The sequence below is a fragment of the Anopheles marshallii genome, chromosome 2 (genome assembly GCF_943734725.1).
Source record: "Anopheles marshallii chromosome 2, idAnoMarsDA_429_01, whole genome shotgun sequence".
NCBI classification, from domain to species: domain Eukaryota; kingdom Metazoa; phylum Arthropoda; class Insecta; order Diptera; family Culicidae; genus Anopheles; species Anopheles marshallii.
In genome coordinates, this window is record NC_071326.1 from 33,343,381 (window position 1) to 33,359,749 (window position 16,369).

At 45.3% G+C, this 16,369-nt stretch overlaps 1 protein-coding gene across 1 annotated transcript; it reads right to left on the reverse strand.

The window, feature by feature from the left end:
• Window positions 1-3,819: 3,819 nt before the first annotated feature.
• On the reverse strand, window positions 3,820-15,124 carry LOC128715716 (uncharacterized). The gene is made up of 13 exons (XM_053810631.1): window positions 14,730-15,124; window positions 14,446-14,666; window positions 14,021-14,179; window positions 12,017-12,205; window positions 11,741-11,936; window positions 10,170-10,274; window positions 9,820-10,015; window positions 7,096-7,284; window positions 6,716-6,858; window positions 5,990-6,564; window positions 5,376-5,525; window positions 5,178-5,300; window positions 3,820-5,054 (listed from the first exon to the last, which is right to left on the reverse strand). The coding sequence occupies exons 1-13, from the start codon at window positions 15,014-15,016 to the stop codon at window positions 3,820-3,822; spliced, it is 3,768 nt and encodes a 1,255-aa protein (XP_053666606.1). The 5' UTR covers window positions 15,017-15,124.
• Between the last annotated feature and the right edge of the window lie 1,245 nt (window positions 15,125-16,369).

The window sequence follows — 16,369 nt, forward strand, 5'->3', positions numbered from 1 at the left end:
ATTCGTAAAGGTGTAGCTAATCCTTTCCCTGTTTTTTTTTGTCGTTGCTTCAATCTCATCCAATTTTTTATCCCATTTAATTGAAGTGCTTACCTCATGAAGCTAAAAGCTTCTTTTGCTTCGTTCCCTCTTTTGGTACGTTGTTGTCGTACTGTGTGTAAGTATCTAATGCCATAAAACGGTAGCTCCTAGACTAAGAACCGCTAAGCCATTGAAATAAACGTCTTCAAGTTAATCACAATTTATACGCTTTCGCCATGTAACATTCGACCCCCTCCCCTCACACTCACAAGCACACACACACATTGGTGGCGTATGCTCTACTTGAAAAGATAAACATGGAGGCACACTCCGGTGTAATGAAGTCAAACCATTTAGTGTATCATCAAGATAGATTCCGGGAATTAAACTCATTGCGTTGAAGGATAGGGCTAAGGCAAAAAATGGTTGAAAGCCTTTTCTCCCAAAGGTAAAGGGACAAAGGGTAAAGCGGAACAATCAATCCCGGGGAAGATGCTTGAGAAACCAGCACTTAAAATTCAACCGCAAATCCATTTGGAGCATGGGTGGAATTGATACAGCGTAACGGTACGGTTCCGGGTAAGTTTTTCCTTCGGCGGGTGTTTTCTTCCGTTTGTTTTTTCCCCCCATCTCTTTCGTTTTCTTTATTTGTTAGGTGGAAAACGTGGATGGAGATGATTTCACTGCCTTCTACAGGGCCGCGGTAGGTTTGCTTCCGGAACGACAGGGTGCTTTTCATTAATGTCCGGGTAGAAAGAGTGAGATAGAGCCAAAGAAAGATAAGATAATTAGCCGCACTTGACGGTGTGTACGCCTTGAGACATGCGTTTATGTTAGTTAACCGTTCGCTGGGCAGGCAGGGTGAAGGGTTTCGATGGTTCCGGTTTATTTCACTTTCACCTCCAAATACATGCCGGTCCGATTTCAGGTGCATCCTCCCTCCTTCCCTTTCGTAGTCAAACCATAAATAAGTATCTTTATTTGAACCAAGACCGGAGACGCGCGCTTTTCTCGGTTTCGGTTGTGAATCTTGGTAATGTAATCTGCTCTTTCCCGACACCCTTTTTATTGGGAAACGTCTTGGGCATTGCGAAAGTGCGACGATCGAAGGGGAGGAAGTGAAAAGTTCCAGGGCAGATGGTAGGCAAGACGGCCAATTGTTCGAAGGAAAGGTTCCCGTAGACCGCTTATGTATGTGTGTTCTCAACCGTACCTGCCCGGCAGCAGTTGCGATAGCAACGTTCCCGCTTACCGTGAAGGCAAGCAACGGAAATGTTTAAATTCCCTGCCACGCATCCGTTGAATGTTTCCTGCGGGGCTGTAACCGGAGGGTGGCGCACTGCCTTCTCTATTTTCTCGATGGCTTCTTGCCATTTTTCACAATCTCGACCTTCGCAACACACCTGAATTCGATGAATCTGTTTACCGGCGCGTGGAAGAGGAACAACAATGGAGGATGAGTGTGGAGATTGAATCTGTTCCAAGAAACTTCCTCGATACCGGGCTGGGGAGTAGTATCATTCCATCCGGTTCCGTTCGGGTAGGCTCTTTAGCCTAGCGGTAATAGCGAAAAAGAATACGACGATTGCGGCGTGTCCTGGGAGAGAAAGAGATACCGTAAGGTGATAGTTGTCCGTTAACAGTGTGTTCTCCTGCAAATTGAAGCAGAACGTGCTTCAACTGGTCCAAGGGAGTCTCCCTGGATGGTTTGGTAAGTTCGGAAAATTCCAACGAACATGCTTAACATTAACCTCGGCTGCCTTTCCGGTCCGTCCAAGAAAGGTACTTGATCCGGAGGAATACCGTTTACGTTACGCGAGAGCTACACAAGAAAGAGACCCTACCACCAATCCCTCGTGCCACCATTTATTGTTCATGCAGAACCGTTTTACTGACGCGCTAGGCGAAGCTTGCCGTAAGCCAAAGTTTTTATCGATAGGGAAAGAAAACCTGGGTCCATTTCTTGGTGAATGAATTGAGTGGAATATGTTATAATGTACTGTTGAAAACTTCTAACTGACCAGCCACCTTACATTTTTACTTATAATTGGCACAACAACCTCAAGAGGTGCAGGCCTGTCATTTCTGAGTTTCTGTGACTTTATTTGTCCGTAGTTGGAAAGTCAAGTCCTGCGTACGGGGGATTGGTACGGATGGGATTTTGGTCCGGTCCGTTCGTGTGAAGATGGTACCGGGCCACCTGAGAATAGCGATATAATTATACAAACAGCAATGCCATCACATCTTTCATGCTGTGAACACGTGGTTTACGTTCCTCTATACCTTGATCTGGTTTTGGGTGCAAACGCCTGGAGGTATGCAATGTTTTTTTACAAACATCAGTTTTCTGAGTAGTTTTAGAATCTTTAAATAGTATAACAAAAATTATTTAACTACAATCCCATATGAAAAATGGTCTCGTGAATAAACCTTGCATATTTTCAGGCGTTGTGTAGTTTAGTGTCAGTGAATTATCACCAGAGGAAACAGTAGTAGGAACCCAGTTAGACAGCGCGCTTTTAAATTACCTATTCGAGCAGTTTGCTTCGTCAGCTCGTGTGCTGTGCAGGCAGTGTGTGTGATGGCGTCCCAGAATGCATAAAATGAAACAGTGTTTATTATGATGTTTATGCCTTAAAGTGGTTTTAAAACGTTTCACACCGTTTACTCTACCCGTCACGGGTAATTAATCTTACCGTTTAATTAGACGATAAATGCAGGGGAAAACAGACTGCCACGAAGCTCCAATGTAAACATGTAAAACTGCCTGAAAGGATAAATTAAAGACTGATAATTTTCCCTTAACTTACACTTAAATTACCCGTTAAATTAGGGGTGATTTAAGGGTAATTTAAGGAACTTTTGTCTCATTGAGAACTGTCATACGCAATTAACAAATAATTAGAATGCAACATGATGAATTTAAGCGTTTATAGAAATACCCCATAAAGTACGTAGTTTGCAGAGAAAAATAAAAAAAAATCTTGATTAATAGTTTCGCCCACAGTTTGTACAAGAAGAGTCAAACTTTCCTCAATGTGTAGGGAATAAGAAAACGCTAAACCGTCTAATGTTTTGTGTAGATTTTTTGTCACCTAGCTAAAACCAATTACTAATTTAGGTAAGATGGAATCTATCCACTGAAACCAAAAAAAAACCATCTCCTGAAGTTATATTACCAGGAAGGAAAAGTCCATGTCCATGCTTTACCTTGCCAATTGCATCATGACTTATTCTGGTTGCTATCGTGCTGTGTAAAGCATTCAACGAACATAAATGGCGGATTCAAATATCCTTTTGATCGACAAATCCAAGTCAGGCTGTATTCTTTAGAAAAAAAGTGAGTTTCCTTTTGTAATGAAACATAAAGGAAAAGATAATGGAGAAAATAATGCACACACACTCGTACGCTTTCCACTTCCGATATCGATCGTATTTACTTTATTTCATCACTATTCGTTCGTTTTGCACTTGTCACGTGGTGGACGAATTTGGCACCTGTCACACATGTAATCGATAATGTCCCGCGGAGCGTGTTGTCGTGCTGCGTCCATGTTTTTACGTCCCATTTCGCTTTAATGGAACCAACTTTCACCGTTCTTACAGCACAAAAAACGTATGTAAGTTATGTGTTATATGTACAATTCGCTCCCGCCCCATTCGCACGTGCCACCGGGACACCATCAGACACAAAGCAATCCATTTGCCTCAGTACTTGCTGGGTACAAAACAACTTAAAAACGGGGCATTTTCCTGAAATCCCCGTCCCTACATTGCCGCAAACGGAGCGTTCCGCTGTTACACAGAAATTTCCTGTATCTGTACACGCTTTTTACTGTTGTTGGAGGAATCCTGCTGCTGCTGTTGCTGGGGTTGTTGCGGCTGCTGGTGTAGATGATGTAGATGCTGATGATGATGAAGCTGATGCAGCGATGGAGGCCGTAAGATGCTCGCACCACCGCCCTGCATCAGAAGCTCGGTTCCGTCTCGATGCGCGTAGTCTTTGGCCGTTGCCAACGACCGCGTACTACCGCCGATGGCAGCCGTCGAACGAAAGTCTTCGCGTAGATCCCGCCGTCTGGTCATGGTGGCGGTACTGGCCATCGTTGGTCGAGGTTTGGGATCGATCGAGGTAACGAGCAGATGCGAAACTTCGGCCAGATCGTACTGTGTGGATTGGTTGCAGAGTTCCTTCGGGAGACTGACCACGGAATAACTTCTAGTGTCACGCGGTTGCGCGGGAGCGGGATGGTCCGACGCAAGCGATGACGCCGAACCGGATGAGGATTGTTCGTCCGATGGGTTGGGTGATACGATCGAGACTTTCTTCGGTGAAACCGTACGATTATTGCTGCAGGACGACTGATGATGATGGTACTGCAGATGCTGCTGCTGGAGCTCACATTTGTGCGAGTGCTTGATGGCGGAAGTGCTGCTGCGTCGCATTGATGTGGGATGTCCGTGCCCGTGGTAGTGAGGTGTTAGCGATAGTTCGATTGTCTGTATGCTGTTGGGGCCACTGCTCGACGGTGCTTTGGTGATTGCAGTACCGCACGGTGTGCTGGAAACCACTCGTACCGTTGTGCCACCCTTCATACTAGACACTTGCTCCTCTTCTGCTGCTTGTTGTTGAGCACCGCTGAAAGAGGTTTCCTCCTTTACCTGCTGCCCGTCGCCCGATGCAGCAGAGGCAGCGGCAGCTGCAGCCGCCGCTGCTGCCACGGCACCAGACGAAGATTCGACGACGTTCAACCGTGATTCGAGTTCAAGCAGGTTGATCTTCATGCGGGAGTTGCTTTCGCGCTTTTCGCGCTGATAGTAGATCGCGACAAAGATGAGTACGTTGAGAAAGAGCAGAAAGCACCCGACACCGATCGTGATGGCGAGCGCGGTTGAGTAGCTGCGATGGTAGCTGTTCGTCAGTCGATTGATCAGGCTACGGTTGGAGTCGCCGTGGTGGGCGGGAAGCGCAGAATTGTGCAGTGGCCAGGATGCCGATGCCGTCTGGATGAAGGTGATATTGGGTGGACATTCTGCAAAAAGGGAACAGACAGGGAATACAATAAGCGTACAAGATGGATGCAACTTTCGCGAATGACTTTACCGGACTTTACCTATTATAGAAGAATAATACAGCAGGGAAGTTAATTACTCACCTGTCGAAATGGACTGCAGTATGGTGGAGGCGATCGTTTCCGTCTTGTGCATTTTGGAGGTGGTCGACGTTACAAAGCCAATGTGCATCAGCGGCGGTTCTATGATCTGTTCCCGCACCAGTCCTGTTGGAGTAGATAAATGGGACAGTTGAGGATGAATGCACATCGGAAACAGAATGTAACTACTCCTCCACATACCATCGTAGAACATGGGATTTTCTTCGCTGAAGTGATGATGTCTCATCGATAGTTCTGGTATGTTGAAGGAAGAGTGTAGCTGTGGAATCAAGCTTAGCCAGAGCGAAAGTTTGTGCCCACGGTAGTGGCTCTTCGGTACAACTTGGCTCCCTGCAATGGAAAGATATTCGTTGAATGTTCTTTGTTTTATATTCTCTAGTTATCATGAGGTTGGCAAGCATAACATATTACTCATACCGGACAATTAAACGAAAAGTGACAATAAGTTTGGCATTATGCGTTTGGCATTATTAAGCTTGATAATTGCATATCTTCAGGCGCTGAGAAACTCGTTAAACTTTTTGTTTTATGGAGAGTTTGATTCTCGTGTTCTTTCGCCGTTCAGAGCCGGAAATATCTCCAAACTAAGTTGATACAATTCTAGATTTTCTTTCTCATTTTTTTATGGAATTGGCCAAGGAAAACTATTTTGCTGGACTTCTGAAGCTTTCTGAAGCGAACCTTACGTAAACATTCTTAGAATTCCATGGCACACCCAACTGTCAGTTGTGCGGAAATGTAAACAAAACACAGGGCTTCTCTTTGGTTGCGCCTTTCATCGTCCACCCACTCACCTATTTCCATGAAAACCTGGTTGGTGGTGTCGTAATGTCCCCAGAATGGTAGATTGTACTTGATGGTCGTAAATCCGCTGTACACATAGTCACTATCCACACTGTAATAGCTCGGTTCCGTCTCGCTCCGACCGCCGGACTCTCCACCATCCTGACGATCGTCATCATCCTCCTCGCCATCGCGACCCGAACCATTGCCGTTCGATCCGCTTGGCAGACCGGCACTCTCCTCGCTCGACCCGTAGCTACCCGTTTCGCCAGAGTTGTACCGCTGGAAATCGTTCGAATATCTCGTCCGCTTCCGGCGCGAGTGTTTCTGCTGGCGGTTATTTTGTTCCTTGTGGTAGTACTGCTGCAGCTGCTGCTGCATCAAGGCCTGCTCCGGTGTAAGAGGCGTTTGCCCGGGGATGGCCGGAAGTGGATTTCGTGGTTGAAGCGGTTCCTGCTGCCGAAAGGACGACAGCAGTTGACGCATGAGCGTCTCGTTGTGCGGTTTCTTTGCCGGATTCCAGCTACGCTTATTGTTACTATTCACGAACACATCCATTCGCGTCGAACGAAGCCCGTTTGGATTGCTGTGGATGATGGTGGAAGACAATGGTTCAGCATGTGACAGCAGATCATATCTGGTGACTGTGCATGGGCATTAAACCGGAAAACAACCAGGCGCCTCCATCGTTTCCGGTGGACGGCGCTATACGAAGGCGTACAGTAGCCGATACGTACCCTGTTTTTACAAAATTACACAAGTAACGCATCACGGTACTGCTGACCTGCATGTCCAGCCTGGTGAGGGTGAGTGGAAACATCGGTGATGGTGAGAATCCTAATGCAAAAGGCACATCCTCGCCTCGCACCGACCCACTCCGCTGTGGATGCATGATGTAAGAAGAGGTGTGGAGGGAGAGAAGTAGGAAGAGAGGCAGAAATATAATCGTTGCAATCATAACCTATTCAAATACCTGGCCAGATTTATGGCGTCAAAAAACACAACAAATAGAAAATTTCCTCGCAAATTGCGCCTTAAAGCATGCAATCCGTACGACAGTAAATAACTTTTCAGTTTCTTGATGATGAGAGATTTGCTCAATACAATCAACTCTTACCTGGGGAAATTTCCACTCGTGCGACTGATGCTTAAAGTGCAGAAAGTACGATCGTCCACCCTGCAGGCTGTGCAGATGGCTTAACTGAACCAGTGGAGCCGCCGTCAGTCCATCACTCAGCAACTCCAACATAGCGTCCCGATATCCGTATGCGCTTCTCGGCGAACGTTCCCAGTTGGTGTACTCGTTCTAGGAAAGGGCAAGCAATACCAAGAAGAAACAAAGTTCAACCACTAATGCATTAGCACACGGTCAAACCAGTAAGGCGTTTTTTTGTGAGGATAACTTAAAAATCAATCTCCAAACTTTTCACACCTAAAAGCATCCCTGCTAGTGACCACATTTTCAACACCAAAAAGCGAAAACGAATAACATGGGGGGGGGGGGGGGGGGGGAAACATTTTCTTCCATCCATTTCGATGTCGGATAAAAGTTATCCCTTGCTGCCACCAGTGTTCCGAGGCGCAGTGTTCGTAAAGGAAGCACAAAATAAATGTCCCTGACAGTTCGGACCGGTTTCGGACATTTATTTTGTGCTGCTTTTCTCTTACACGATCCTTTCTTAGCTCTATAGCAAAAACACGAAGGATGGATCAAACATTCCTAGCCGAAGAATTCGATTCTGGCGCCTCGCTTGACTTTTACCCATTTATTAGTTAATTGGCAATTTACGGATTTGCGCTTCTTTTGGCTCCTCGCTTGTGGACGCTTTGCCGAAACGTTAATAAGATTTTTTTGTGATTAATTTACCACCATCACCACCACCTCCCTTTTGTAATAGCCGAATACTAGTGCTTGGCTTGGCATTAATTTGTTTGCGCTAATCAATTTAAAGCAAATTTTCCAATATTTTTGTAGCCAAAGGTTTACGCGGATGTTTCAATAGCCTTGCGGATGGTGCTACCAAGGGATGATCAAAGTGAACGTAAAGGATCGGCTGAGTTGTGTCGTTCGTTAAATTTTTGGCGACCAATTTACAGCAAGAGATTAAGTGTATGAAAGAGACGAAGGTGGCGATAAAGCCGAAAAGATTACTGTAACCGCTGCGCTAAAAAGCTTTTACCTTTTTTGTCATAATTAAAGTTGCATGAAAAGCAATACGGCCTGGCCTGGCTTCATGAATAAAAAAAAGTTGTATAAAAGACAAGCGACGCGAGAGTGGCCAACTTTTGCTGGAAACGTTCGTTAACGAAATGTCAAAGTTTTGCTTTTGCAGGGTTAGTCAGCACTCAGACCGTGCACAGCGGTGTTGAATTATAAATTTCATTGTGCTTGCCTTTCAGCCAAAAAGGATAAATTGAAAATAAACAGATGCTAATCGCGGTTGAATGCATTAATTGTTCCCATCAATAGGTCACAAAGGGTGATCCTTAACTTTAATGAGATAACGATAGGAGATGTGCCACAAATTAGATTCGTAAAGTTGGATGTACAACCACAAGTCCCGCTCTGGGTCTGGTCTGGACTGGTTCGTGGAGATTGAAGACATTTTCACGTGGAAGGCAAGCTGCTGAAAATGTTGAAAATAATGCTATCCATCGTATAATTTCCAGAGTTTACTGCGAGCAAAGCTTAACTTCTCACTTTTGCGATTAACAAAGTAATGCAGTCGACCCTCACCAAATACATAACCAAACCTGAATTTAACAAAGCGAAATTTGGTCTAACTCCTAATCATTCGAATTTAAGCAATCATGGTCTATTTGGTGACACTATTTTGTCAAACTTTCCTTTATGAATTAAACTTTCCAATACGGAAGTTGAATAACAATTTGAGGACTTTGTTAAGACAGGTAATACCGAAAGTTGGTTAAAAACAGGAAATTTGAACACCAAGTACTTCCTAGCTAGTAACATTAAGATTGGCATATTTTAACTTTGTATATCTGATGTTTAATTACACTAAAGGATATAACACACATTGTAATACCGTATCGAAAATTATTAATATTCAATTTATGATATTTTAGAATTAAGAATTAGCTACAAATATTTAATAATTTTGATGACTTGTATTGTTTATTTTACAATCTCAAGTAAATCTAAAATACATCCAACATACTTTTATCGATGACTTTAAGCCATATACTATATAAATTTCGAATAGCACTTACGAAAGGGAGAACATCCGCTAAGGAACTTATGAAAAGTTGTGAAAAAAAACCGCCAAAAACTGTTGCGAAACATAAACAAAGCAAAAGTATGGCATTCAATTTCGAAATTACGATGCGTAATAACAACTTGGGCAACTAACCCTGCACCTTCCGTTCAATCCACATTGCAAACTTTTACTTTACCAAAAGCCTGCCTTGATTGGGCTTCGATACGTTTAAAATGTTTGACCTTGCTTTGTTTTGCTGTTAAATAATAAAATTGGCTTGTTATTGATTAAAACGAGCGACCAGAAGCAGTGAATTAAGACACAAGGCACCCGAACGGTGCCGTTTATACTCCCCGTAGCCGCGTTTTTCGAAACCACCGTCAAGTTTTCTTTTCATTATTCACCAACATTAACGTTTCGGGGTGTTTTTTTTTTTGTACACGGTTGCGAGATTATAGCGCTTGGCTGCACACGGAACTTCAAGGGAAGGAATTCAACCGAATTTGCTTAAAGATAGTTTACGCTCTCACTTTGACTGTGGTTTCGGTGTGCTTGGGTTGCGGCTCAACCGCAGCTCACGCGAACGCTCACGAATACACGGAACTGGAGGGTTCGGTTCTTACCTTCAGCGCGGAATAGATCTCGTTCAGATGGTACCGGTAGGTGTTGCGTACGAAGGTGCGCAGGATGCGGTCGCGCTTGGTTTCGTTGAAACCGAACTCGAGATCAGCGGCCGTCAGCTCGAGGTAGGACTCGTACGTTGTCAGCCCGAACAGGACGTCCTGCTTGTGGAAGTTGCTGAACTCAATGCCGCTGGTGCTGGAAGTGTAGACAGGCAGAGGTTAGTACGAAACTTTTGCACGGATAGGCTAAAGTTACGCGCGTGAAGAAAAGGTCATAAGGGTCGGGCCTCCAAATATCATCATCATCATCATCATCATCATTACCGTCATCATCGTAAACATCGTCCTACCTGGCGATCGCGGAGTCGGTCGGTATTTTAAGATTATTAATAACGGCCGCCTTGGCCGGTGTTATGACGGTTCCGTCGACAAACGGTGCAAATCCTGGCAAAAATCTGTTTTGCCGCGAGCGGTTGAAATGAGAGGAAGGAAATTAAAAATCAGCACAAGATAATAATTATCAGTAGGAGTTTGTTGATATTTGCTTCCCGCCGCTAACCTGTTCCCTTCTCGAGGTAAGCTGTTTTTATTTATTTTTGCTCCGCTAATAATTTCTATTTACTGCCCTAAAGTGAAACCCACACAACTGCCAGTTTGGTAAAGTCGCGAGTTGCCCGAGTTCTATGTAATCTGAGCAATCGCCCAAAAAAAAAAGCGTCGGTCGTTTTCGATTTTGGGTTGATTTGCACTTTTGTTTTCAATACAGTAATGGAATAAAAGGCACAGAAATGGCACTTTTATCTGTTTCAAGGAAAAAGGCAGTAACAAAAAAGACGTGCACGCTGTAATTATTTGCGTTCAGTGCATTTTAATTAGTACCCCTACCAATACTCCCTACTGTTTAGGAATGATTTCAGGAAGGGAACGAAACTTTCAAATTGGCATTGTAGGCAAATCGCCTACAATGCAATGGCAAATCGTGACCTCGAGGGAGTTATCGGGGAGATAAGTTTAAATATCACTCTACAAATAATACCTTTACTCTCTCATAAGGCTACACTTTTTTATTTAAAACGCCTTGACCACCTTTCATAAAGGAGTTACAAGTTTGTGGTACATCTACATAATACCACTCGTTAGTGTTTAACTTAACTCTTGTGAACGTTCGGAAAAAGGCAATGAATTTCCCTTTTTATCTTACGTTCATAACGCCTTAAAGTATGCAATCAAAATTAATTGATTGACACTGTTTAACCTAGTGTTAGTCTTTCGAGTGACCACGCTTGAAAAACATTTCTGTTTATTCGGGCAGCTGCCATATCAACCTAACAAAACTCGATCAACATGAAATGATAATTATTCGTTAATCGCCCCAAAAGTATGCAATTTGCACAACTTTACCAAACCGGCCCTATCAACGCCGTTCTGAGGCAGCTTTATTAATTTGCTACATTTAACCACTAATCACCCAACAAAGAGTTCAATAATTGCCCATGCAAAAGTGATACACCTTAATAGAGCCCCAAAACATTTGAAATAATAATAAACCACATTAGAATCACTGGCAAATACTTCGGCAAAACTCGCATAAAATAATAATGATGGCATCGTACCATAACTTTCATTCTGTTGGTGCTGCTGTTGCAAAAAGGGTACCCTTTTAACAAATGTGCTTCCGGAAAAGGGGTTTACGGGGCCGATTTGTGACCGTGTCGACCTCGTAATTAAAAGTATAAACACTCCGAGGACACCATGAAACATTTATGATGTAAAGCTAATGGGCTGTTGGGTTGCACCGTCAACGGAGTGCAAGTTTCCCGCCCAGACATCAAATACCTTCGGCTTGGTTTGATGGTGGGCAACACACCAACTGCTGCGCACGGTACAAACAAACGAACAAACAAAAAAACGGAACACTTACCTAGGACTACTCAACGATATATTCATAAGCTCCGCTAGTGGTTTGGTTCGCAAACAGGGGGCCAAATCTTCGTTCACCACGTCGCCCGTGCATGAGGTCTGTTGAGCTACTTTGCGCTTCACGGACAGTGGATCCCGCTGGATGGCCCACGGTGAGAGTGCGGAACCGCTCAGCAGCACCACACGATGGATCAGATCTGTCGAAAATAGGGAGGACAAAAATGGCAGCTCGGTTGGTAACGTTGCGGTACGGTTGTACGGGTATCAACAAGCTTACCTCCTGCCACCGGCGATACCGCGAGGATGTTGGCGAGGGCCGCACCTGTCCCGTGGCCCATTAGCGTAATCTTTGCCGGGTCACCCCCGAACGCGACCAAGTTCTCTCGCAACCAGTGCAGACCGGCCACAAGATCCATCAGCCCGAAGTTGCCTTGAGCACTTCCCTTAGCACCAGTTTTCAAAAAACCTTTCCAAATGAGCGTTACGAAGCAGGCAAAAGGTCGGAAAATGGTTAGTTGACTAGTTGGTCGGTTAGTCTACGCCATGGTATGCCAACGGCACTCATCAGTAGGTCGCGCCGGGTAACAACGTCGGTTGAGCTTTATTTGAATTCTTCCCTTCATTGCATCACCCATTTCACGGTACAATATTGCTTCAAACGTTCAGCACGACCATCGTACTATCGTTTTCTCGGAACAGTGAGCAAAACCGTCACAGTAGAACACACACATACACACACACAGATACTTCCCACCAGATAATGATCTCGCTAATTTGCAAGATTTCATTCTACCAAGCGGACATTGGTTTTGTTACGCTTCGTTGCTGGCACAAGTGCACAAGTGTAATGTTGGCAAGAATAAAAACGACGGAAATGAAATGGAAGAAAACTACTTTGAATTATTTACCGCTCATACGCTTTCCTTTTTAACTGGAAATGGACGTTTGAAGTTTTAATGATATGAATGTGGTATAGTTGTAGTGTGTTTCTGTTCTGTCATGCTTAGTAGGCCAGGATTATTGAAAATGATAACCTCGATGGTTGGGTGTGCTGGGTGGCCAACTAAAATAAACCTAACCAGCGAGGGTTGACTGTACAATTGCTGTATCCCCATTGACGATCAAAGATCATCCCTAAAATTCTATTGCATACTTGTAGGCGTCTTTCAACCTTGAGTATATTTCAGCGGTAGCGTATCGCGAACAGTAACGCACTAATAGAAGTCGATCTAACTGACTTCTTTGTTACTCTAGTTTCTAGCTTTAGTTCATTTCTCAACTTAATAACTTCAACTTATTACTCTGGGCACACTCTTTTCCAATAGATCGATCATTTGGTACGTTCACACGATACAATTCCTGCTCGATTTTTTACCCTTTGCTAATTATTGTTTGCACGTGTGGGTGTATTCAAGTAGAGATGGCAAATTTGTTTGAGCAGAAAAGATTGACCAACTTTGGTGGACAACACAAATCTTTTGCTTGCAATCATTTGACAACCGTTTAGCGGTTCAGTTGTACTAAAGGAACGATGTCTGATCACAGTAGCCAGAAAAAGATAAACATACTCCTAAAAGATCTGTATCGTTTGAACACGAAACTCACGCGAATCGTTTTTAATTGCTACTGTATGTATGGATAAGATTTGCAGTTAAAGATTTGTATCGTGTAACCGTACCTATTCAGATAGAACGTTTTCCCCAATGCACCTTATCGCAATTGAAATTTTAAACTAAGTCCCTACAGGTAATCATTTCCGTATCGCACTGTTAGCCGCGCATCTCAATTGTCCATTGATGAAGACCGTTCGGTGAAAGTTTGTTACACCACAAACAAGATACAGCTCAATTTGTGCGAGTCCTAGAGCTAAGTGCTGTGGATAAACATATCAACAACTTTTTTTTGTTCTCTCTCTCTCTCCCTCTCTCTCTCTCTCTCTTTCCTTTGTTCGGCACACAGTATCAATTTGTACGCTTTTCGATCCCGAACCGTGTCACCAGTACCGGACAGATGTGTCGTTTGCTATTTGCCTCTTCGTAAACTTCATAAAAATGTCCACGGTCTTTGTTCTACGAGCAAGAAGTTTCCACAAAACAAAAACACAACCACACCTGCTGCCGAAGTTCGTAAGCTTTATTCGAAACTTTCGCCAAAGGAAAAAAGAAACACATCAAATGAAGGTATTTATCTTGCGAACTTTTTGCTGATGAGCACAGTTAACCATGGCCAATGGGGGGGGAAATGCTAGAGGGCAGTGAGTGGGGACCGCGTGCACACTTACCTAAAACTCCTAGCCTAAAATTTATTGTAACTACGATAACATTCCCGTTCATTGCCACCGTCGAACCATCGTAATGGTTGCCGGAGTTCCACTCGTAGGACTCGCCATGGATATATACAATTGATGGTTTGAGGTGATCCGGCCGATGAGCGGTATCATCTGGCGTGGCGCGCAATTGGTGGGTGTATTGGGGTGAATCAAAATTAGGGAATTGAAAATCGTTGCCAGCACATCGATGTACGTTGTTGCCGGGGAATAATTGGACGGTTGTTCGTTGCTGTATGCCATCGGGCGACTTCACTCCCACAATGCTTGCAGTCGTGCTTGTAACGTTCTACACTGCAATGCACTACGGAATTGAGGCCGTACCCGTGGCTCACTTCTCGGCGTTGCGTCCTGTAACGTGCGTCACCAGCGTCACTTACCTGCGTGGGGCACGTACAGATTCAGATACAGACAGTCCTCCGACTGGTTGACCAGCGTCGGCACTAACCGTCGGAGTTGCTTCAGTCGATCGATTGGAAGGTCTCCCAGCACTCCCGCATCGGTACCGTCTAGCTTGGGCAACTTCTGCGGACACACTGGGGCGAACCGATCGACCAAACGGGGAGATTTCCAGGTAGACGGCGTAACCGGAGGCATGTACCTGTGGGGAGAAATGGAGCTAGAGCAATCGTACGCATCGCCTGCGCCTGTTTGTGCAGCTTACCGCAGGCTGCCGATTGGTGGTGACGCGTACGGTACACCCAGGAAGCCCTCGACGACCACCGGTACCGTCCGGAAGACGATACCCCGCAGTGGTCCATACTTCGTCTTGACCAAGGTGTTGCTATAGGTGATGTTGTTGAGTGAGCCGGCGGGTCCGGTGCCGGTTCCCGCCACCCCAGACGGTAACATTCTGCTCGTACCGGAGAGCCATAGCGTTAGAAGCAGGAAGACTACCGTCAGTTGCCGATCGTGTTGCCGTCCGTCCGCGCGTCTCCCGAGTGCCTTCATTGGCAACGCGATCGTTGTTGGACCGTAGTCGGAAGCGGATGCGGTACTAGCATGCTTCGGAAGCGGGCTCGTTGCTGCTCGAACTATCCCAACCGACGGTGGCCACGGTGCAGACCATTGCCGTGGCCCTCCGACGGCACGCTGGCCAAGCGGTCCAAGCTGCTGCTGCTGCTGCACCTGCTACCGCCACGTTCAGAACCATCCAGCCATGCCACTTGGATCGTTGGACACCTGTGGATGTGGTCGGTGCGAAAGGCAAAGTTAAAAGTGGTAACTGGTCCAGAAGTTAAACACTGGTAAACGCTCTGCAACAGTGCCCCAAAGTTACTCGGTTCCGTCACTTCACACGCTAAGGGTTCCATTCCAAAGAACGGAACCAGCTCCCGGGGACTTCCGGTCACGCGAAACACCAACGTACAACTACGCCTGTTCTGCTCCGGAAGTTCCCATTTTATAGAGCTGGCCAACTGGTAACTAGCAAATGTCAAAGCCCGCTCGCAGCGTGTATACCCACGAAATGGGTGCAGTAATTAACGTTGTGTATTAAAAATTGGAAAAAAACACACACACACACATTCTTAATCACAAAACGTCACGTTGTTTGCGCTGTAAAGCCGTTTGATTTACTGCACTGAATGGATGCATTCTGCTGCTGGGTCAATGTTTACACATCTGCTTCGGCACACTCATTGCTTCTTGAATGGGTGCTTCACCGGAAGATCCCCAATCCCCGTGTGTTACCTTCTAAAGATGGCATTCACAAAAGATGCGCAGCATGAAATGGGATTTCCCATGAATATATCCCACCTGCCCGTGGCTGGCGCTAAAGTGTACGGTGGTTAAGGGAACCGGATCTCAATATCCGGACCATCAAGTCTCACCTTTGCCATCGCCCACATCAACAACAGCAACAGTACGGTAGGAAATAAAAAAAAAGAAAAACGCCGGAAACCTTGCCGGAGTGTGCGGTGACGTTCCGGTTGGTTCGCATCCCACTGCATCGGAATGACGATGCTTTGCATATTTCATAACCTCATTTCATCTATCCAAACAGTTATCTCGGCCAGCTTAAGGGGGCTGCCAAGATCTTCGTTGTCCGCTTCCCATCATCATCAGCAGCATCGGCATGCTGGGGTCTTTTTTTTTGGTGTCCATATCCATCCTTCCACTTGCTTCTACTCCGCTTTCCCCTGTCCCCTTTCTGGCCCCCTTTGCTTCGGGTACTATCGATAACGTTGAATAAAAAAATCATCAACCATGCTTAAACGATAACGAGCCGAACGAGGTGGCGATGATCCCGGGGGCCGAACATTACATACTCCATTAGCATCCGGCCCTGCGGGGAAGCACCGG